The sequence below is a fragment of the Danio rerio genome, chromosome 6, assembly GCF_049306965.1.
Source record: "Danio rerio strain Tuebingen ecotype United States chromosome 6, GRCz12tu, whole genome shotgun sequence".
Classification (NCBI taxonomy): Eukaryota; Metazoa; Chordata; class Actinopteri; order Cypriniformes; family Danionidae; genus Danio; species Danio rerio.
The window spans coordinates 54,269,177-54,293,034 of NC_133181.1; the positions used below are offsets into that span (position 1 = coordinate 54,269,177).

At 36.3% G+C, this 23,858-nt stretch overlaps 1 protein-coding gene across 6 annotated transcripts in view; it reads right to left on the bottom strand.

Moving 5' to 3' along the window:
• Window positions 1-23,858, bottom strand: part of chd6 (chromodomain helicase DNA binding protein 6) — a 90,313-nt gene that overhangs the window by 44,137 nt on the left and 22,318 nt on the right. For all 6 annotated transcript variants that reach the window (XM_009302700.5, XM_694268.11, XM_073954634.1 and 3 more), the window contains 11 exons: window positions 18,183-18,700; window positions 13,353-13,500; window positions 11,027-11,176; window positions 10,851-10,916; window positions 8,946-9,004; window positions 7,721-7,838; window positions 5,519-5,605; window positions 5,289-5,423; window positions 4,982-5,103; window positions 2,319-2,562; window positions 688-864 (listed from right to left, as the gene is read on the bottom strand). In XM_009302700.5, coding sequence (XP_009300975.1) covers window positions 688-864; window positions 2,319-2,562; window positions 4,982-5,103; window positions 5,289-5,423; window positions 5,519-5,605; window positions 7,721-7,838; window positions 8,946-9,004; window positions 10,851-10,916; window positions 11,027-11,176; window positions 13,353-13,500; window positions 18,183-18,700 — 1,824 coding nt within the window. The remainder of the gene's footprint in view (window positions 1-687; window positions 865-2,318; window positions 2,563-4,981; window positions 5,104-5,288; window positions 5,424-5,518; window positions 5,606-7,720; window positions 7,839-8,945; window positions 9,005-10,850; window positions 10,917-11,026; window positions 11,177-13,352; window positions 13,501-18,182; window positions 18,701-23,858) is intronic.

Sequence of the window (23,858 nt, forward strand, 5' to 3'; positions counted from 1 at the left end):
AAGCCCTTCCCCTTAACCCTCGGTTGTAAGGGCTAAAGGGAAGGGGTACAAAAACAGAATTGGGATTGGGCCAAAGTTTACCCAACTATGACTACTTCCGCTGCTGAGAAAGCTGGAAATGTGAAAATGCTATGATTTATGCAGTTAGTCAGTCAGAATTATTAGCCTTCCCAAATTGTTAGCCCCTCTTTATATTCTTCCCCATTTCTGTTTAATGTAAAGAAGATGTTTTTAACACATTTCTAAACATGATAGTTTTAATGACTCATTTCTAATAACTGATTTCTTTTATCTTTGACATGATGACAGTAAATAATATTTTACTGGATATATTTCAAGACACTTCTATACAGCTTAAAGTTACATTTAAAGACTTAACTAGGTTAATTAGGCATGTTATGGTAATTAGGCAAGTCATTATATAACATGGTTTGTTCTGTAAACTATCGAAAAAAAAAATATTGCTTAAGGGGGATAAAAATATTGAGCTTAAAATGTTTTTCTTTTTTTTAACTGCTTTTACTCTAGCCAAAATAAAAGAAATGAGATTCCTTGCTCTGTTAAACATCATTTGGGAAATATTAAAAAATATTAATAATAATGATGACTTCAACTGTACATGCAGATATGTTTGTCACATAATGATGTGTGTATCGGTCCACAAATGAGCAAAAACAAGTAACTAACCAGGTTCATGAGTTTGAGTCCCTCCAGCAGTTTACAGTTGCGATTTTTCAGACGATGAGCCTCGTCGATCACAACGCAGCGCCAGTTAATCTTCTTCAGCTCCGGACAGTCAGCCATTATCATTTCAAATGTAGTGATCACGCCTTGAAACTTGAACTCGCCAGACATGATGTTTCCCTAAAAAAGCAAAGAGAAAGCTATACATTGCATACCGGGGTTCCAGACTAACATTTGATTTGGTAGCACTGCACATGGAATATTAATAATTTTGTTTCCTACAATTACATGTTAGACAGTAGCTTAGAAGGAAAGTTAATTTAAAAGTGACAATTTACTGACTATTTACTCTCCTTCAAGTGGTTCCAAACCAGAAAAAAGAAACATTAAAAAAAGATATAAAAGCTGAAAACCTGTAACCATTGACTTTCATAGTTAGAAAAACAAATACAATGGAGGTCAACGGTAACATGTTTGCAGCTTTCTTCAAAATATCTTAAATATTTTATGAAGATAGACATTACATATCTTAGGCATATAAGTAGATATTTACTATATATTATATGAATATTGTCACAATTACCAGTGTTCCAGGTTTATGGATCGCTGAGAATCATTCACTTTCACTCAGGAATACAAATCTGTCAACATATGGACTACAAATCCTGTCATGGACCACACACTCACACCTGTTCCGGTTTTCCACTGATTGCTAACACACAGCTAAAGCTGTTCAAAACTGATTGCATAGACTTTAAAAGCAGCACAGACACACCCACACACACCAGTTGCTGAGTCTTGTTTTTCTGTGAGCACTTGTTTAGCCTAGTCGTGTTTTGATCCTTGCCCTGTGTTATCTTTTTGATTCATTGCTGCCTGTACCGACCATTCGCCTGTTCTTTGACCACGACTTCGGATGGTTCTGCATGTACCTGTTTGCTCCTCTGATTGACCTTTGCTTGCCTGATCATCCTCTTTTCAAATAAATACTGTATTTGGATTCTCAACTTCATTGTCAGCGTCCCTCACATTACAAATATATAGAAAGATAGTCAGGTTTGGATTAAGTGAAGGGAGAGTAAATGATGACAGAATGTTCAGTCTTGTGTGAAGATTTTGTGAAAAATGTACAACCTCATTTTGTACATTTTGTGAAAACCACAAGTAACCTCACAACCATTGGCAAAAAGTTTGATGGTATCTATGACGTGTTTTGTGTTATGAAAAACAATACATAGACATTTCGGACAAATGCAAATGCAAATACAAGTCCAGTTAACCATCAACATTAGTGAATATCATACTAAAAATTGAAACACCCCAAATTTCTGCCAGTGCTTCCAGATAGTGTTACTACAGAAAAATTATGACAATATTTGAAAATTCATAAAAAGAAAGTATGTCCTTAATCAAAATGTTTCATATTCTGACGTCCCAAAATGCAACTATTTAGTTACAGCCTGGAACCCCTACATGCAAGCATTTTGAAAGTGTTACCAGCAAAACCCCCTCACTGTGGTCAAATAAATGTAATGTAAGGTCAGAAAAAAATGCCACGAAAATGATCCAAATGCCCAAGACATTCAGCACAGGAAAAGACCCTGAAAGGAATAGTGAATGAGTGTTTGCCGCACCTGCTCATCTCGGTGGTACATCTCGTACTGCAGGATCATCTGCCGGCTGATCTGGCTGCCGTGATAGACGATGACGTTCATTTCAGTCCAGGTGCGAAACTCTCTCTCCCAGTTGGTGATGGTGGACAGTGGGGCGATGATGAGGAAAGGTCCTCGGAGACCCATGAGGAAAATCTCATAGAGGAAGGTGATGGACTGGATGGTCTTTCCCAGGCCCATCTCATCAGCCAGAATGCAGTTTTTCCTGCATCAAGAAAAATAGAATGAAGTTGCAGAAAACTAGATTTGGAATCGGCCCATTTTGTTTTATGATCATTAGCTATATCATTTTTAGGTTATTAGCCTTTATTAGGAAATAAATATATATATATATATATATATCTATTGTCTTTATGTATGTAACATAATCCGTATAGCACATACACTACCTGACTGACACACCGTATAGCACATACACTACCTGACTGACACACCGTATAGCACATACACTACCTGACTGACACACCGTATAGCACATACACTACCTGACTGACACACCGTATAGCACATACACTACCTGACTGACACACAAATCTTGTCGCCAATCCAGGTTTTAGGAACGTCTAATAATGACTTGACTTCTAGTTGATCCTTTGGTATCAGAAGTGGCTTAAATGAAAGGCAAAGGCCTCTAGATTACGCTTATGTTACCAAAATAAAATATGATCATGCCTTGATTTATAATTATTTCATTAGGACAGTAAGGTCTGACGTTGCTTAGACAAAAGTCTTGTGACTTAACAGAAATAATGTACAGTATAGAATATAAAAGTCATGCTGCAGTGGAAACAGAATGAATATTGTGTATGACTCCCATGAGCTTGGACGACTGCATCCAAACATCTCTGCAACGACTCAAATCACTTAAATAATAAAGTCATCTGAAACTGCAAATAAACTTTGCAAAGAAAGATCAAGATTCTATGGACTCATGTTTAATGCCTCCTCCATCTTACCCCAGACAAGCTCAATAATGTTCATGTCTGGTGACTGGGCTGGCCAATCCTGGAGCATTTTGACCTTCTTTGCTTTCAAGAGCTTTGATATGGAGGCTGAAGTATAAGAAGGAGCACTATTCTGCTGAAGAATTGGCCCTCTCCTGTGGTTTGTAATGTAATAAGAAGGGCCAGAGCAAGCTGAACTGGAGCTCTTGGCAATGGACAATCACACCGCCCTCAACCCGAAAGTGAAAACTTGAAAAAAAACTTGAAAACAGGTGGAAAGTGATAGTGAGGACCAGGTGAAAATGAGGACCGGGGGTGGGCTGGGGGCGGTTGGGGTTGTCGCAGATGAAAGTGATTACCGGTGGGGGTGGGGGGTGTAAGGGCGCCTCTATGGAGGCGCCGGCCCTGGTTATGGTCAGCACAAATGTCTTGATACCTCAGGGTGTTGATGTTGCTATCCACTCTGCAGATCTCTCGCATGCTTCAATACTGAATGTAACACCATGATTTTCCCTTCACCAAACAGGGTAATCATTTGTGATGATTGGGATGCAATTCAACAGATGATTCATTAAAAATCTACCTTCTGCCACTTTTACAAATGATCAACTAGAAGTAGTCAAGTTATTATTTGTTGCTATTACAACTGGGATCATATGCTTTTGTCAGGTAGTGTACACCTGTGGAAACGATTCTGTATTTTTAATTAAAAATTTTTTTTGAAAAAATAGGTTTTATATTTTATTTTTGAATTCTCATTTATTTCATATAATAATGACAAATAAAATACTAATACAACATTTTATTCACAACTCTGGAAACAAAATGAAAGGTATTAAAGTTAATATTGGTTCTCTTTATTTGTCATTAATAGGTCAATGTTACTGAGTAAAATATAAATTTGTGATTTATTTTATAAACCATTGATAACAAGTATTCAAAATTTCAAATAATCATCATTATCATTTAGAGTATTTATTTGCAGTGTAAAATGGTACACACGATTATGTTACCAAATTATTCTTCTGAATTTTATTTGCTAAAATTAAACATTATTTTTTAATTAAAACTAAATAAAAAAAGCAAATAAAATATTAATCAAAGATATTGCCCTATGTTAGATTACTTTTTTATTATATAATTAATTATCACTGATTGAATGTTGAATTGAACGTGGAGTTTGCATGTTCTCCCCATGCTGGCATGGGTTTCCTCCAGGTGCTCTGTTTTCCCCACAGTCCAAAGACATGCGAATTGAATAAACTAAATTGGCTGTAGTGTATGTGTGTGGATGAGTGTGTATGTTTCCCAGTACTGGGTTGCAGCTGAAAGGGCATAAGCTGTGTAAAACATATGCTGGAGCCAACAAAAGTTGGTAATTTATTCCAATGTGGTGATCCCTGATGAATAAAGGGACTTAGCCAAAGGAAAATGAATGAATGAATGAATGAACAAATGAATGATTGAATGCTTTTTTTAATAAGCGTTGATAAACCTAAATGCAGCTAAATAAACAACTGAGATGAATAATAAAAAAAAAACAGATTAAAATGCTAATTTATTGGTGTTTTATTTTGTAAATCTTTTTTTTTATTAGCTTTAGATTATTCCTAAATTAGTGACAATATACCTTTAAATAGACTCAAACATTAATGTGAACCCTAATATCTTCTTTTTTACCTGTTGTACCAGTTGAAAAGCAGCCAGTTCATTCCCTCTAGCTGGTATTCTCGGAGCTGATTCCCATTCCTGTAGTCTCTGGATTTTTCCAGTTTCTGCCACTGTTCTGGCAAAGGCCTTTCCTGTATTATAAAAACAAATACAAGACAACAGTCATTTCCTTCAAAATGCATGCTGTACAGAAAAATAAACATGTTCTTAAACCACGTTGAACCACGTGATCATAATGCAAACATGCACACTGTATAATTGACCAATAAATCGTGTTACGAGGAAACACCAGCTCTATTTGAAGTCAAGGACTTACCACATGCTTCATTTCAGGAACTTTCTTGAGCTCTTCGAACTCTTTGATTTTTACAGGGTCGACATCTTCCTGAAGCTCCCAAGTGCTCTCTTCATATGACAAAGAGCACCATTTCACCAGGTAGTGTGTAACTTCCTGTTAAAATGCAAACAAAGCCAACATTAAAAGACTGGCGCCACAAGTATTTATTATAGGTTTGTTTTCAAGTGACGATTTGAGGAGCGCCTCACCTCTCCTGTTTCTGTATCTGTGGTGATAGCAATCTCTAAAACCCGATCAACCTCAATATAATCTGGATTGAAAAGGTCTTCATCCGGCTGAGGAGAAAACAAAACAACACAAGTAGATTTAGGCAAATGATAAGGTGCATATTCAGTAATGAAAGTGGTCTAAGACAAAGCCATTTGTTGACGTACGGGCCAAAATTGACCCAGATACCATTTTAACAGAAGGAAAAATGCGTTTTTTATTTATATTAAAACTGAAAAGGTCCTCAAATAACATATTATTAAATACAATACTTTGTTTTTCATAAGCCAATTGATTTAACAATGATTGTCCTAAATGTAGCCAATTAAACATCTGAAATTAATTGGGGGTTTTTTTATCTTCAAGTTTGATGACTTTTACTGAAATGTCCCAAAAAATGAAAAATAAATAAAAAGAAGAATTCTCTATTTTCATATTTTCATGAAGGGTGTGCACACTTAAGCCTGGTTTATACTTCTGCGTCAAGCGACCGGCGTAACCCACGGCGCATGCAACGCGCGTGGCTGTGCATTTATACTTCTGCGCGCTGTCTCTGTTGGTCTGCATTAACACTTCCGAAACGCTAGTTGGCAGTGAGGTGTAAATGTTCCTCTGTGTTGAGTTTCTTCGCTGCTGTTTTGCTTTTCCTGAACACTTCCTGGATGTACAAGTGGCTCAAACTTGCTCATTTTGAGGCAGGAACCGCCGGACGTGCAACAACTTTAACTATGAGGTAAAAACATAACAAAACTTTCCATCCGGAGCTCCTTCACGGGACTCCACACTTGTAAACAATCGCTCCATTGGGCTAGCGCCGCTCGCGCAGCTCTCGGTCCCGCCCAGACTCGTCAGCGCTACCAAGCCGACCAATCACAGAGCTTGCGCTACGCGTTGTTGCGACATGTAGTTAAATTTTTTTGAGAGGTGCACGTCAGTAGCGAAGGGCTATGCGTCAGCGCCGTAGCATACGCCGGCGTTTGACGCAGAAGTATAAATCAGCCTTTAGGGTACAACATGTCAATGTTGAACATCTGTTGAGTCAATTTTAACCTGCAAGCTATAAAACTACAGGCACACACATAGTTTTAACACTAGGCTCTTTCTGCATTCTCGACAGCATATACGCCGGGTGTAAATGGTTACAATAGTTTGTTTAGCGCAACATGTTTGCATGTGGGAGCATTCGCCATGTTGCCCTGACAAACACACACACGTCATGATTTTGCCAAGTACGGTGCGATCCTGGATGAACATCTATGTTGATCCTAAAACAGCATTTTTGTTTGAAAATATAATCCACACCTATTCCCTACCCCTAAACCTAACCACAACTGTAAATTATTCCTGATGTATCGAATGTGATACAAAATAAATATCATAAAAAACATGTATATGGCAGAAATTAGTTTGTTTGCTAGATGGTTTAATAAACATCTCAGTTTCAGAAAATTAAAATTTTCTGCCTATTTATCTCAGGTCTCAAGTCTCAAGTACAATGCGATCCTGGATGAACATTTATGTTAATCCTGGAGCATCATTTTTGTATTCCCTACCCCTAAACCCAATGATTATTGTAAATTGTTCCCGAAATCAGAGGGAATAGTTGGATAACATAATAAAATTATGCATGCACTTTAAGAATTTGTGATGAAGATAAGGTTGTTTCCTCATGCAAAATAGATTTAAGGATTAAAATAAAATTTTGCTCTTTTATTTATGAGGTTTAGTGAAGGCTGGTCATTTTTGACCCAAAGAGCGAATGGTGTATACAAAATTCAGGACAACAAGAGGGTTAAACTACAGTAATAAAAATTCAGGGATTTTCAAAATGCATTTCTGATTTTACATCCTCCTGTATTTAAAGGGATAGTGCATCCAAACATGATAATTTCTTTACCATTTACTCACACTTTTCTTATTTTCTTATTTCTTATGTTAAACACAACGCAAGGTTTATTCTGAAGAGTATTGAAAAATAAACACAATCAACATTTGTAGTTGGAAAAACATACATTTCCAACATAATTTAGTTCAACTTCCATTGTGTTCAACAGAAGAAAGAAACTCACACAGGTTTAAACAAGTGGAGATTTTTCATTTTAGCGTGAACAATCCCTTTAATGCATTTCACATCTATAACTTTAAAAGTGCTATAAAAAAGCAACCTGTTTTGTCAGACACACCTCGGTGAAAATGTGCTTCATTTGTGCCTGCTTGTTTCTGAAGCGCTTGATTTTTTGGTGAATGCGTGGGTCCTTCTCCAGCTCTTCCAAGGTCGCCCATTTACAGTGCAGATAGGAGCTGGCAAAGAGAAAAAGGCTTTTATAGATGAAAACGTGCACTGAATGTGCTTCAGATCATTCATTTGGTTATTTGATTTAAAATAGCATGTTGTTATATTATGTCTTTATAGTGTTTCTACATAAACTTTTGGGTAAAACATGCATAATACATTTCAACTCAAAATTAAAAAAAAAAAATGAAACAGCACTGTGCAAAAACAAAACTAAGCTCTTTTTTTTAATCACTGACATACATTTTCTGCATTGAACTAAAATTAAGCACACAACCTCTTAAAATACAAAAATAAAAAAACAAAAAATACCTAAAACAAAATTCCTAAAATTTTAAATCAATTGTAAGTTATTTACTGACTGTAGTAATTTGGTAAACAAAATGAAAATAAATAAATAAATACAATATAATATAATATAATACAATAGAATCTTATCTACATTATATATAATATAATATAATATAATATAATATAATATAATACAATACAGTATAACATAATATAGTATAATATAAGAGTATAATACAATTTAATATACTATAATATAATATAGTATAATACAATACAATACAATACAATATAATACAATACAATATAGTATAGTATAATACAATACAATACAATACAATACAATACAATACGATACAATATAATATAATATAATATAATATAATATAATATAATATAATATAATATAATATAATATAATATAATATTCCTAATTTGCATCTGATCTTGCTCATAATATCTGTAAGCAACACATGATTCATTTATTATAATACTTTTAAATCTCACTTGTTTTTGAGGTTAGAAGTGACCTGTAACTTCTTTCCTATTACTATTACTTCAATTTCCAGAATTACAACAAAAAATAAATCTTGTTTAAGTTATACTATTGGTAAAGTTCAAGTTATACTATTGGTAAATCAGCCAATTGTTTCATGAGCTAAAGTGTATTAGAGCTCTACCAGATGGATCATTCAATGCATAAATGATATTAATGTTTCATTAAACAATAAAGGTGAGATATGACAGTTTGACAAGCTGACTGTTTGAGCGTTTCAAAAACACAAAAAAGGTAACAGCAGTTTGAGTGGCATGAGTGCACTTACAAATTTCTGTACTTTACGTAAAACTCCTCCATCTCTTCAGGCGGTTCATCGGGGGCCATCTAATTAAAAACGACAGATTGAAGTGTGAGTGACTTTCCATTCTACTAGTGAACTTTCCAAATAGTGAGTAACTATTTCATCATCGTCGTCATATTTAATGGATAATTTACTCACTGTATTTTTATACTATATTTTATACTACTCACTCTTCCAAAATATGTACTAATATGTACTTTATGAGTGTTTTTAAAGTATATATATATGCTTTTAACCTTAATCACAGCAGCATCCATCTATGAAAGATGTAAGCAGGCAAACAATAATGCAGGTTGCTTCAAATTGTGGTCAGATTGTTGTTCAATTTATTTACATATCTACCACTTATATACAATTCACCACACATATTAAACAGTGTGGCCTAATGTAGGGGTTAAATCAGGAAAGAAAACAGCATATGAACAATTCCATGCAAATGTCAGCCATTGAAAAATGTAAGTTTTTTAACAATATAGTGAAACCCTTTTTATGTTGTCTGCTTAGGCTTGTGTTTTGCAGTACTGTAAAATACTCAATTTTCTGTCAATGTTTTCAAACTATTATATTTGATTTAATAAAGTCACATAAGTGCCAATTTTACATCAGTCACATCTATAATGGAGAGATGTCACATAACATAGCTTTTCCCCCATGAATGCAAAAATGTAAAAGCAAATAAACTCACTTATTTTTGTTTTATAGTGAGCAACTCTTATCCTTTTGATTAGCATAATTTCTTTTGGGTTGTGAAGTTAATTCAAAGAATTTCTACAATGTAGTACAAAGTAGTACAAAGCACCCCTCCTTTGATTTTTTTCTTTTTTAAATATTTCCCAAATAATTTTTAACAGAGCAATGAAACGTTTACAGTATGTCTGATAATATTTTTTTCTTCTGGAGAAAGTCGTATTTGTTTATTTCATCTAGATTAAAAGCAGTTTTAAATTTTTTAAAAACTATTTTAAGGTCAAAGTTATTAGCCCCTTTAAGCTACATTTTTCAGATACTCTACAGAACAAACCATCGTTATACAATAACTTGGCTAATTACCCTAACCTGCCTGGTTAACCTAATTAAGTATTTAAATGTCACTTTAAGCTGTATAGAAGTGTCTTGAAAAATATCTAGTCAAATATTATTTACTGTCCTCATAGCAAAGATTAAATGAATCAGTTATCAGAGATGAGTTATTAAAACTATTATGTTTAGACATGTGTTTCTAAAAAAATCTTCTCTCCGTTAAACAGAAATTGAGGAGAAAAATAAACAGGGGAGCTAATAATTCTGACTTCAACTATATATCCTTGGCTAATATCAGATGGCCTAAAAGTGATTAATTTTTTATAAATTGTTAAAATATTGTTGTCTGTGATGCAGCAAGTCCAGAGACTGTTGTGTACAACATGATTATATATCAAATTCACTTTAATGTGTGAACCTGGAAACAGTATTTCATACCTTACGACTTTACAAGCGGATTGCACAATATGGGTTCATACAGTTATGCAAGGTACATTGATATGTATTGTACAAATACAGAATTCTCAGTATGCTTATAATTAAATATATGTTTTGCCTTCTTATATTAGTAAGATCATTTTGACTTGCTATTTTTTTGTGTACCGATTGATCATTTTCTGATCCCATAACTCTATGGTTGGTAGTTTTGAAAAAATAAACAGATGTTTCAATATTATGTTAAATATACTTTCTCTGTGAATTTAGGTTTATGTTTTTACTTCAAATGTCACATCCATAATGCTGGAATTGCTCCCATTACTTTTTTTAATGTAAAAACCTTGACAATGGACCTCAGAGTTCATGAGCTCTTTTACTGCAGTTTTTATATGTGTAATCTGAACCATTTACCTCTTTGTTGACCGTTCGCACTGAGAGGATTTTCTCAATGATATTAGCCTCGTCTTCAGGGGGTTCCTGGGGAGAAAAAAAAAGCAGATGGGGATCATTCCAGAGTGTTATCTCCGCCCCTACAGAAGTAGGGCAGGTCTGTGGTGTGGCATAAAAACAGATGTTGCCACGGTTACCTCAGCCTGCCAAGCGAGGGTGGAGGAAGACATGGCGGCGATTCGGCCCGAGCCCAACACAGCGATGGTCTCCCCGTCATCATCCACAACCTTGAAATCAAGATCTTCGTTATACTTCCGCCGCTTCACTTGACGCCCTGATCGCCTCTTCTGCACAACAATAAAGAAATGAGAAAAAGTCATTTTTCAAAGTTGTTAGCATAAACATTTAAAAAATACACTCCCTAAGACAGAAAGTGTGTACTTTCACTTCTGATTAAACTTAATGAATTTTTTTCTCTAATTTATTAAATGATGGCAAGTTAAGATGATATCGAAAATATATACAATAATCAGAAATCTGAACTTGAAAATATACACTATTCATTCATTCATTTTCATCAGTTTTTCCAGGGCCAGGTCGCAAAGGCAGCAAGATAACCTCAGATATCCCTCTCCCCTCTTCCTCTGGGGGGATCCCGAGGCATTCCCAGGCCAGCCGAGAGACATAGTCTCTCCAGCATGTCCTGGGTCTTCCCCGAGTGTTCCTCCCAAACATCTCCCTAGGTAGGCATCGAGGATGCATCCGAAACAGATGCCCGAGCGACCTCAGCTGACTTCTCTTGATGTGGAGTAGCACCGGCACTACTCAGAGCTCCTCCCGGGTGTCAGAGCTATAAGAGTGCGCCCTGCCACCTTGTGAAGGAAACTCATTTTAGCCGCTTGTATCAGAGATCCTGTCCTCTCGGTCATGACCCAAAGCTCATGACCATAGGTGAGAGTTGAAACCTAGATTGACTGGTAAATCATCGGGAGACGGCCTCGGGGAAGACCCAGGACACGCTGGAGGGACTATGTCCCTCGGCTGGCCTGGGAACGCCTCGGGATCCCCCCGGAGGAGCGGGAGGAAGTGTCTGGGGATAGGGAAGTCTGGGGTTCTTTCCTAAGACTGCTGCCCCCGCGACCCGGCCCCGGAAAAGCGGCAGAAGATGAATGAATGAATGAACGAACTTATTTTTTGATTCTGTCTATAATTTATCCATTAAAATTATGGAAAAATAATGATGATGTTGACAAATTGAAGATGTTGAAAAACTTTATAAGAACTAATACACTTTTTTACATACAACTTGATATATATACGTATATTTTTTTCTTTAATTAATGATGGCACGTAAAGATGATTATCAAAAAAAAAATGCAATGATTTGAAATCTGAATTTGAAAATATACAGTAATCTGAAAAGAAAACTGCATGAAATAATACTAATAATAGAAAATATATTTTTTTTTATTCTGTCTATAAATTTATCTATTAAAAAGTATTAAAAAATGTAGATGATGTTGACAAATTGATGATGTTGAAAAACTAATATTATTTAATTATTCATTCATTCATTTATTCATTTAGTTCCTTATTCATTAGGGGTAGCTGCCCTTATTTAATTATTATTAAACTAATATAAAAACTATTGCATTATTATCAAGTGACATATGCCAAAAGTGAAAAATGCTGACAACTGAAAAAAGCTGAGCAGTTGTTTTTACTTCAAATAAAATTTAGGTACAAAAAGTCACAACAATTAAGGTCAGTGAAGCAGAAAAAGTCTAGAAAAGGACATGCAAAGTTAATATACAATTTACAAAAGATGTACAAAAGAATAAAAAAACAAATACCGTTTGATAAACAGTATATAAACAATACTGTGCATACCTAAATGAATTAATTGATAACTTGATAAAGTGATAACCTGACACTGCACACTGTTTTAAACCAGAAAAAAATATGTAATGCGTATTTACTAAAATCAAAACTAGCCATATTGATTTTGTTAACTCACATTGCTAGTTTTGTGGTGAAAAATTAACCAGTGCATATCAATAAGCAAAAATAAATAGCTTGCCCATGTAATCTAAAATGAAAATCTGAAAATGCCTGTTTGTTTACAGTTAAATTCTCAGATTGTATCTATCTGAGGTATTGGGCGTGGCTAACAAACTTAACCACACCCCTCCAACAGTTAGTTATGACAACAAACAGAAATGGTGCGGAGGAGTCTGTTAGGTTGTAAAAACTCTCCCCAAACCCTTTTCTCGATCTTTCTGAATGAAATGCCTACTTTACTACATCCAATCAGCTCGCAGTAGAACAAAAAAGCCGCGCCCACTGTTTTCTTTTAATATTAAATATTCCGTTTCTCTAGGAACTGCATCACAATACGAAAAAAGTGTTGGCAGTTGCCAGTTCATGCGTACTTTAAATGCAGAACTTAATGTGAATGATTGTGTGTTTGTGCAAATACACAGCATGATGCACCAAGTATTGTTGGGTTTGAGGAGAACTCACAGTGTTATCCATAGGGTCGGTGCTTTCCTCCCCGCCGGTGGCGAGCGTGCTGAGAGAGGCTGTGTCATCACTCTCCACCATCTCCAGCACTGCATCACTTTTCCTCTTCCCCTTCTTCTTCTTCTCCGGAGGCATGGCACCCTGCTCTCTGCATAACACAGCCACAAACACTCCTAAAATCTTACTTCCACAGTTTTGCACAGGTTGACAAATCTTAGAGAAAACCACCCAAGGGCTTGTTTGACTGACAAATATTAGGGTATATAATGGCACCAAAATGACATCTGCTACAGACGCTTCCATATTTTTATATGGACAACTTACAAGAACGGCAAAAAAATAATATCATTTCAATACTTTCTTTTGGAGACACCACAATAAGGGAATTTGTAGTGCTTCCTACAATGATGACATAAACTTTGAGGCCTGATGGTGATTTTTTTTAAAGGGTCATGACACCCCCACTTTTGGTTCAGGTCTGCCTCAGAATTTTTTCAAAAGAGGCATCATAGTGGGCATGGAGCTCCGCGAGCACAGGGCAGGAGTGGGCGTGGCCAGCAGGGAAGAAGGAGGGGAGCGAACAACTGTTGTCAGTCGGCTCACAAAATGAGACACAAAACGTGTGGAGACGCACGACTTTATAGTTTACAAAGTCAAAATACAAAGAAATAAACAGTAATTTAATGCCCTGCTACATTAGTTTTTCGTAATTTCATATACACATAACCACAATTTATATCATTACAAAAAGATAACCGTGTTCATATACTGCAAACACTATAAATGAGGACTTCTCCATCAATCCCTGGGCCTGAATCATAGGTCTGAATGCAGACTCAGTGCAGCAGGTCTCTTGCCCTGTCTATTTTAACCATTAGCCCTGTTGGTAATGTAGAGAATTTAGGTGAACACAGCAGGACGGCGATGTGTCTAAATGTGAACGAACTCCTGATAAAGGACAACGTCCGCCATTCTCCGCCATACTCGTACTGCTCTCTTGACAAAATAGCTTGCTGTACACAAACAGCTTTGCTATATAGGCCCTGACAGGGAAAACATGCATCAAACCCCGTGGACAAACAAATACAACCCTTCATGAACGGCTAAATAGTGTGTACCGTGGGTCCGTGTCTCAAAGCTTGGCACTGGCAGGTCTGCCTTGCCTTCGGAAAGCATATGCAGTCATGAATAATTAAGAAGCAGGCTCTTCTCATAGGATAAGAAAACTCAGCTATGAATAATAATGAGAAACCGACGCATCATCTTTGCACTTGCAGTTTTGCGCTACATTGCCGATTTTGATCCGCCCCAAAATCATTTTAAACCCGGAAGCTGAAATAAGCTGACAAAAGCTCAAAATTATCCAGTTTTGCCCATTAATTAAAGCTATCAGGTGCTAACATTGTCTTAACTGATGCTCAACACACACAAATCTGTTAAAATCTCAAAAAAGCACTCAAGGGTTTATTGAACCTTTAAAGCTGCTATGGCTTGGATTTTTTTGTAATGTGCTGTTGAAGTCAAAATGATGAGCCCGCTGTGAACTTTTTATTTTATTTTATTTTTTTCAAATATTTCCCAAATTATGTTTAACAGAGCAAGGAATTTTTCATAGTATTACTGTGGCTGCATGCTTTAGTGTTAATTCATGTGATCACGCAATTAATGAGTTCTCATTGGGTTGAGTGTTTCTAGTCACGTTTTATTTGAGCACATGACTTGTGTTGTTTCTTTGCGTCATGTGCTCCTATCTATTGTCTAGTCCCACCCTCCTTGTTAACCCATCATTAGTTTATTCAATTTAACTGTTTGTTTGTTAATTCTTTCTCTTTATAGTCTACTCTTGTCTGCTGTTCTGTGCCAGTTTGTCATCTTTCTTTCTAGTAAGTCCTGTCTAGTCATGTCCAGTCCTGCTCTTCCCTGCGAGCCCAATCAAGTTTGTTTCTTTATTTATTTGTTTTGTCAATGTTTTCCCCCTTTGGGTGGTTTTTGTTGTGTTTTATTTTATAATAAACACATTTTTTGTTTCTGTACTTGAGTCCTCGCGCTTTTCCCTACCCTAAAACCTTGACATAATTACCCTAACTTGCCGAATTAAGTTAAGCTAGTTAAGCCTTTAAATGTTACTTTCAGCTGAATACTAGTATCTTGAAAAATACCTATTAAAATATTATTTACTTTTACTTTCATCATGACAAAGATAAAAGAAATCAGTTATTAGAAATGAGTTATTAAAACTATTATTCTTATGTGTTAAAAAAAAAAAAAATTCTTTCCGTTAAACAGAAATTGAGGAAATAAATATATAAGGGGGCTTTCAAGAGGGCTAACAATTCTGACTTATGTAAACGAATGCATCTTTTTTTCTCCATATATGAAACAAAAGTAGCTTTCAGGAGCTTGCAGGATCAATGTTTTGACCCTGGATTCAAATAAGAAACGCATAAGTACCTACACTGCATTCACCTTGCAACGCCCGCAAATCCCAGTCTCACATTTCAGCCAATCAAGGAATGAAAAGGTCTTTGATTGAGCTAGGCGAGAACAGCACTGAGACAATATGTGCAAAACTGAGACAATACATGCAAAATTGCGTTCAAAGGATGAAAATCACAGAAAAGAAACTAAAAATTATTTACTAACAAAAAGCTAGCCTGCTTCCTTTAAAAACCTGCAGCACCAAGTGTGTTAAATATGCCTGTTATTATTATGGTGTTATTATAAAGTGCACATGGCACTCCACTGTTAGACTTAAAGTACTGTGAGTCTAAACATTATTGGCTGCAAAACTAAAAAATACAACCCAGGCTCATTCTGAAAACGTACTGCTATATACATTTCTGGAGAGCGCCAAATTCATACTCAAGTTTTTCACCAGAGGCTGCTTTGTACTCTTTGAGATCTCAAATAACTCTCTCGAGTGCCATTCCCACCTGTTGTTCTCGCGTAAATCCATCAGAGGCCGTTGTCGACTGACTGAATGACTCCTTCCCTAAACCCAACCAATAAAGTTTTCAAAAGCACCGATTGACCCGCCCACTTCCCTAAACCCAACCGACAGTTTTAAAAAGCAATCCAGAAAAAGAAAGCCCTCGCCTAATTTTTACAATATTTAGATTTTACCATTTTCTCACTCAATTATTTACTTGTTTATTTTTTTGGCTTCTGTTTTTGTCTAATCCGCTTTCTGGAACAGTCCTTCCCCTGACTCGAATCCAGACGTCGCGGTCAACTCCTCTTTGAATCTCAAGTTTGCCAACGTACATAGTGAGCTAACTTGCCAAACTGTTAACAGTGGAAAAGCCGTCCATACGGAGGTAAGCAGTCAACTAGTAAGCGCTAAAAGGAACAACATAACACCGCCCCATACCGTTAGTTTTAAAGATGAGATGCCTCCATGCGTACTTCTGGCTACATAATTTGTGATCTCCAGAAATTCATATGGGGCTACGCTTTCAGAATTAGCCTGTGTTGTAAAAATCTCTCTTTTTCCTGTCATGCACATTACTGTTAGAGAAAGGCAAGAGTTCCACAAATATATTCAGCAGCACAACTATTTTGTAACATAGATAATAATAGGAAATGTTTCTTGAAAAGACTAATCAACATATTAGGACAATTTATGAAGTGTCATGTGACACTGAAGGCTGGAGTAATGATGCTGAACATCCAGCTTTGTATCACAGGAATAAATGTAACTAGACTACAAAACGAGTCATAATTATTACTGAACCGATACCGAATTGTTTGGTGTTCGCATCATGGTGCATCGAAGAAACAATTAATTTTGACACCCCTACATTGGAATATCGATGCTGAAACAATATATTGTTCAGCTCTGCATTGTCCAAAAGCTGAATAAATAAGCTTTCTATCGAGGTATACTTTTGTTAAGATAGGACAATGTTTGATTCAGATACAACTATTATATCTGGAATCTGAGGATTCAATCAAATATTGAGAGCATCACTTTAAAAGTTGTCTAGATTATGCTTTACACTCTTAGCATTGCATATTAATATTACAAAATTTGAGTTTTTAAATATTTATTGTAGGAAATGTATGACAAGTCCTAATATTTGAATGATTTTGGCATAAAAGAAAAATCTGTAATTTTGACCCATGCAATGGATTGCCAAAATATTGCCACAATATACCTGTAAGATTTGTGCTAGATGTCTGCAAATTTGGTATGTCTGGTACAGCCGAGGGGCCCTTCCAGATTTCTGTGGCGCGGGAATAAATTTCCTATCAAAGCGCCGGAGCTGTCGGTAACGAGTTTAATTTGGGACGGGAGCGGGCCGTCTAGCAATATCGCTCCCGACTCACGAGCGAGCAAGCACGCGTATGTATGTGTGTGAATGAAACAGCACGATGCTGTGTTTAGCTTGTTTGTTGCTGTGTGTGTCTGTGTGTATGTATGTGTTTGTGCACGTGCAAGCGAATAAGAGGTGTGTGTGTGTGTGTGTGTGTGTGTGTTTGACAGAGAGAGCTTTGTCTGTGTGTGTGTGTGCTTGGTGCTTATCTGTGTGTTTGTAAGTGTTTATGCAGACAGCATATTATAGGCTTTCTGGACTCTGTATAGCTGGGTGGTTTTCTGTTTTGTTCTCCCAAATCGGGATCGGGCGCGGCGGGTAGAAAATGGGGCAGGAGCGGGTCGGGTTCAGGCTAAAACCTGGCGGGAGCGGGATTCAAAATTTTGTCCCGCGCAGATCTCTAATTTGTGCTTTAGAATATATTTATAGGGTATTAAAACAGAATACAGTTGTTTTAAATTGTAATAAAATTTCACTGATATGCAACTCAAAAATCCTCTTATGCGCAACTTACTTTGGCTTCCTCCCTCTCTTGGAGGGCGTATGTGTCGCACACTGGTTTTTAGCCAGCGTTTTCACCTTCACATCTTGACCTTTTTTGACCTTTTTGACCTCTTTTTGGGCTTTTGCGTCCCTCTTCTTATGATCCTTTTGTTCCTTTGCTGTCTTCGTCTTTCTGGGAAGAATCTCTTTCCCTTCCTTTTGCTCCCTTCTCTTTGGTTTAGCGTTGCTCTGTCCATCTTCGTGCCACTCCGACTCTTTCTTGTCTTTTTTCCTCCGTTTCTTCTTCACCTTGGTCCCGCCCCCTCCATCATCCTCCTCGTTGTTTATCATTGAAGGCCGGAGACTGTGGCTGCTGACTGCAGGCCCAGAGTGCTTTGGGTGAGCCATGCAGTGATTGGGCGGCCCGCCGATGATTCGTAGTTGTTCCTTGCCCAAGTGGCCGATGGGAAATGTAGTTTGTGCGTTTTGGTCAGAGGCATTCGAGGCAGCAGCGGATGGAGTGTGCTTTAGTACATAGGATGCAGACATCTGAAAAAAAAAAAAAACGACAGAGTTTGTTTAGAGTTTGTTTTCGTTTTTAGCTAAGACCATTTCATCAGGGTATTCAATTCACATGTAAACTATTGCTAAACACTAGCAAAATCCTCAACTTAATAAACTGCACAGATTATTCAATCCAATTCACTTATTCATTCATTTTCCTTCAGCTTAGTCACTCATTTATCAGGGGTTGCCATAGCAGAATGAACCGCCAACTATTCCTGCCTATGTTTTACGCAACGGATGCCCTTCCAGTTGCAACCCAGTACTGGGAAACACCTATATACTTTGCATTTGCAAACACACTCGTACACTACAGCCAATTTAATTTACCCCTTTCACCTACAGCGCATGTCTTTGGACTGTGGCGAAAACAGGAGCACCCGGAGGAATCCCACATCAACACAGTGAGAAGACAGACAGGCAGACAGACAGACAGACAGACAGACAGACAGACAGATAGATAGATAGATTAAAGCAGTCGATAGATAGATAGATAGATAGATAGATAGATAGATAGATAGATAGATAGATAGATAGATAGATAGATAGATAGATAGATAGATAGATAGATAGATAGATAGATAGATAGATAGATAGATAGATAGATAGATAGATAGATAGATAGATAGATAGATAGATAGATAGATAGATAGATAGATAGATAGATAGATAGATAGATAGATAGATAGATAGATAGATAGATAGATAGATAGATAGATAGATAGATAGATAGATAGATAGATAGATAGATAGATAGATAGATAGATAGATAGATAGATAGATAATCTGCAGTCATATAGTATATAGGTAATGTCCATGACATGTGTCCATGTTCAGTATTATGTGTAAGTGTTGTCCTAAAGATTATCTAATTAAGTTCAAGTTAGGCCAGAAAATATTTACTGATTATGAATACAACATGTTTATAGGTTAATAATATTTACATAATTTGCATATTAAACTAATATTTTTTATAGGATTCTATATAATGCAATAATTTGCGCAAATTTGAAATATTGGTTTTACTTGGTTACCATGAAAGGTAAAACTGGAACTATTCTAGCAGCATAAAAATAAGATCACAGTGCAAAAGTGTTTACGCCCCAATAAATCTCTTAGCAAAAACATAATATAAAATCATAACTAACAAGAAAAAAATTGTCATATTTTATTTTAAGGTACAATTCTCAAGCTTAATAAACCCTTTACCATGACCCTTTCCTCACCAAACTCCTAATTCTCTGATTATTAATAGTTATTAAGTAAGGTATTAGGTAGAATTAGGGATGTAGAATAGGTTTGTGCAAAATAAGTACTCTATAAGTATTAATCAACAGCCAATAGCTTAAGAATAGGCAGGTAATAAGCCACTAGCTAATAGTGAGAATTGGGGGTACTTTACAGTCATACAAAATATTAAATTGAGTTGAATTTGTTATTAGTTATCTTTCCTACACCTCACTTGAATTTAAATGTATTGTATTTCTTATACTTAAAATGTTAAGCATGCTAATGAATACAAGCACAGTGTGAATGCAAAATGAACTGGCTTCTTATTCTATTGAGTTAACTTTTTAATCCACCTAAAGCTCTTTTAAACTTTTTAAACACCCTAAGCTGTTTTTATCAGCAGAGGAATGCCTGTAATTCAGGTTATTTTTATGGCAAAAAAGTTAATGAGCTTTAATGTATTCAATCCTCATTAACACCCTTCCTTTGGAATCATATTTACATATTTGCCCAATCATACAAAAGAAACAAAAAAAACTCTCTCTTCATCTTAGTGCAGCCATGAGATGATCAAGCAATGAGAAATAAAAGTACACATTAAATGTAAGCCATCCCTAATCTTTTTAAGCAGTGCGTCTATCTGGGGTCACCAAATATTTGAGAAACTTGCTTTAGTTTGAGAGCTACAGTGGAAATGAAATAGAAACCAGTTTGATGACAGAACAAATTCCTGACAGTTAATATTACCGTTTTTATATTTATTAAACGTGCATTTCATTGCAGTTATCTAAAAAGCCAACAGTCATTTTTTCATTCATTTATTTTCCTTCGGCTTGTCCCTTATTTATAAGGGGTCACCACAGCAGAATGAACCACCAACAGCATTAGTTTTATGCAGCGATTGCTCTTCAAACTCCACACAGAAATGCTAACTGGCCCAGCCACTACTCGAACCAGCGACTTTCTTGCTGTGAGGCGACAGTGCTGCTTACGACTGAGTCACATTAATAAATAAGTAAATGTATATACAGCAAGTCTCTGATGATTTGAAGTGCTTCTTTTATCCTCACCTGTAAGTCACTTAGGATAAAAGCATCTGCTGAATGAGTGAATGTAAATGTAGTTACCTTTCAGAATAAAAGTTCTGCCTTTCTATAAGCACCAATACTGTCAGAAAGTGTTTTTTTTTATTCTGCCTGCAATTCTTTTTTTTCAGATTATAGATTGGATCCGACAAAAGTGAAAGTTAGACTGAGCTTATATGCACTATTTTACATACTAAAAAACATATTGTAAACTGAGTAAAATATTCCCTGATCTTGATTCAACTTGTCTTCGCTGTACAACCAAACTAGCAACACTGTTACATACTTTCTGGTCTTGTTTCAGGTGTTTTTCTGTTGTTATAATAGACCCAAACCCCTTAACAGCACTGCTTGGAGTTCTGTCAGAATATGCTGAATTAAATTCATTCCAGGCTGATAATAGAGTCTTTACAACTTTACATGGCTAGACAACATATGAATTGAAAGTTAGCAGTTCCCCCTTCTTATTGGCAATGAGTTAAAAAAAATTTGTTTTACATGCAATAAAATACAATAAATTTATTAAGCAATAAAACAGAAGTCAGAACATTTCAAGAAAGTCTGGAGTCCTTTTATAAATTTTTTTTTAAGGAAACACCTACATCTTAAATTATTTTTGATTGTTTTTTCTTTGTATAATTTTATTTATTTATTTATTTATTTATTTATTTATCCTATTGTTTCCTTTTGTTATTATTATTTATGTTATCTTATATATGTATATTTTTGTCTACATATATTGTATATGTAAGATATTTTCGGTGGTGCAGTGGGTAGCACAATCGTGTTTACAATGGTGCTCTGGTTTCCCCCCACAGTCCAAAGACATGCGCTATAGGTGAATTAAATAAGCTAAATTGGCCGTAGTGTGTGTGTTTGATTGAGTGTGTATGGGTGTTTCCCAGTGTTGGGTTGCAGCTGGAAGGGCATCCGCTGCATAAAACATATGTTGGATAAGTTGGCGGTTCATTCCGCGGGGACAACCCCATGATTAAATAAAGGGACAAAGTCGAAAAGAAAATGAATGAATTTTTACCTTATTACTTAAGTGTATAAATGTGTTTTCCTGACAATTTCGTGTTTGGTGAATTGTCTCAGTGCGCTTTTTTTTTTTTTTGGGGCTGTTTTACCTATCAGTATTGTGTATATTTTATTTATAGTGTGGTTTTCTGTCTGACCTAAGATGAAAGATTGAAAAATAAAATTAAAAAAAGTTATAAAACTGTCAAAGAATTGTTTTTTTAAAAATCGTAAATGTTATTTTAAATCTAGCCATTGTTTTTAATGTTATTAATTTATTCTTAAAAGTGATTGTATAATGATGGTTTGTTCTGTAGACAATCGGAAAAATATAGCTTAAAGGGGCGAATAATTTTGTCCTTAAAATGGTGTTTAAAAAAATAATAACTGCTTTTATTCTAGTCGAAATAAAACAAATAAGACTTTCTCCAGAATCAAAAATATTATCAGACATACTGTGAAATTTTCTTTGCTCTGTTAAACATACTTTGGGAAATATTTAAAAAGGAAAAAAAATAATAAAAGGGGGGCTAAAAAGTCTGACATCAACTGTAAAAGAAGTAAACAGCAGTCTGTGAGCTTTGCATTTGTGGTACACATATATAGCCCAGTACCTTATACTCCTCAAAGCATGTTTATTTTTAACAGTGCCTCGCATCACAGCACACATGTGGAACAGCATGCGCATGTGCAGGCACACACACACACACACACATGTACACGCTCCCCGACAGAGCATGCGACTGCAGGCAGGTATGGGGATAATGTCAATGAATCACATGCTTTCCAAAGCAAGCGGGCTGGAATCAGGGCCGTCGTCATGGCAACAGGCTCGGGACCAAGCTGTGGGAAGCGGGAACGTAAACACGCAGTCTTCATGGTAACCCTTTCCTCTCCAGGGTCTAAAAAGCATTAACCTTGTTGTTCTTTATAATAATGTTAGCAATATCGGCACAGTTGGATACACAGTTTGTACTTCTTATACTTTAGTGGCACAGAAAGTAAGCAGCAACTTCCTGCAACAGCCCTTCTGCCCTTCCGTTGACCTTTTTTTTTTCCCTCTATGCATCACATATGCATGCAAACCCACTCACACAAAAGCACAGAAGCGTGCATCCAGCCTCTCTCACATAAGCATGCGCAAACACTGCAGACAATTCCCGTGACGTGCTGCAGTATGCATGCTTGCCAGGCAAATCTGCCAACCGCAAGCGCGCACACACATACACGAGATGCAATCAAATTCCCTATGAATCAATACCAACTCCCAACTCCCAAACGCGACAGCTGCAGTTCAGTCAATGCCAGATCCAAACCCTGAACACACCTTGCTCAAACGCGCTGCATAAAACATGCACACACACACACCGCTCCTACCGACACGCATCCGTTGCTTTAACAAATGCACGATATAGCGGTCACACTAACAAGAAGCATAATCATGAAAAAATTTGGTGCTTTTGCTTTGTAAAACCTCCCTAAAGAAACTCTGTATCGCTTTGCTGAAGGATTCAGACAAAAACCAAATAAATCGCACACTTGGATGGCCACAGGCAGATGCGTAGGACATCGTCTACTGAATGGAAACAAGATGCGCTCTTGCATTGAAAAACACCTTGACAGAGAAGAACAAAAGGCAGGGGTCTTAAGAAAAGTTGGACTATTTTTAACCTGGCATGTCATTCACTGCATGTAGTGGGGCTGTGTAAGCTGAGAAAATATTATATACTATTCCTTCTATGCTAATGAAGAAATACAGAGACATTCCAAACACGGGATGGGTCCTCCTGGTGTGGCAGAGTTCATCA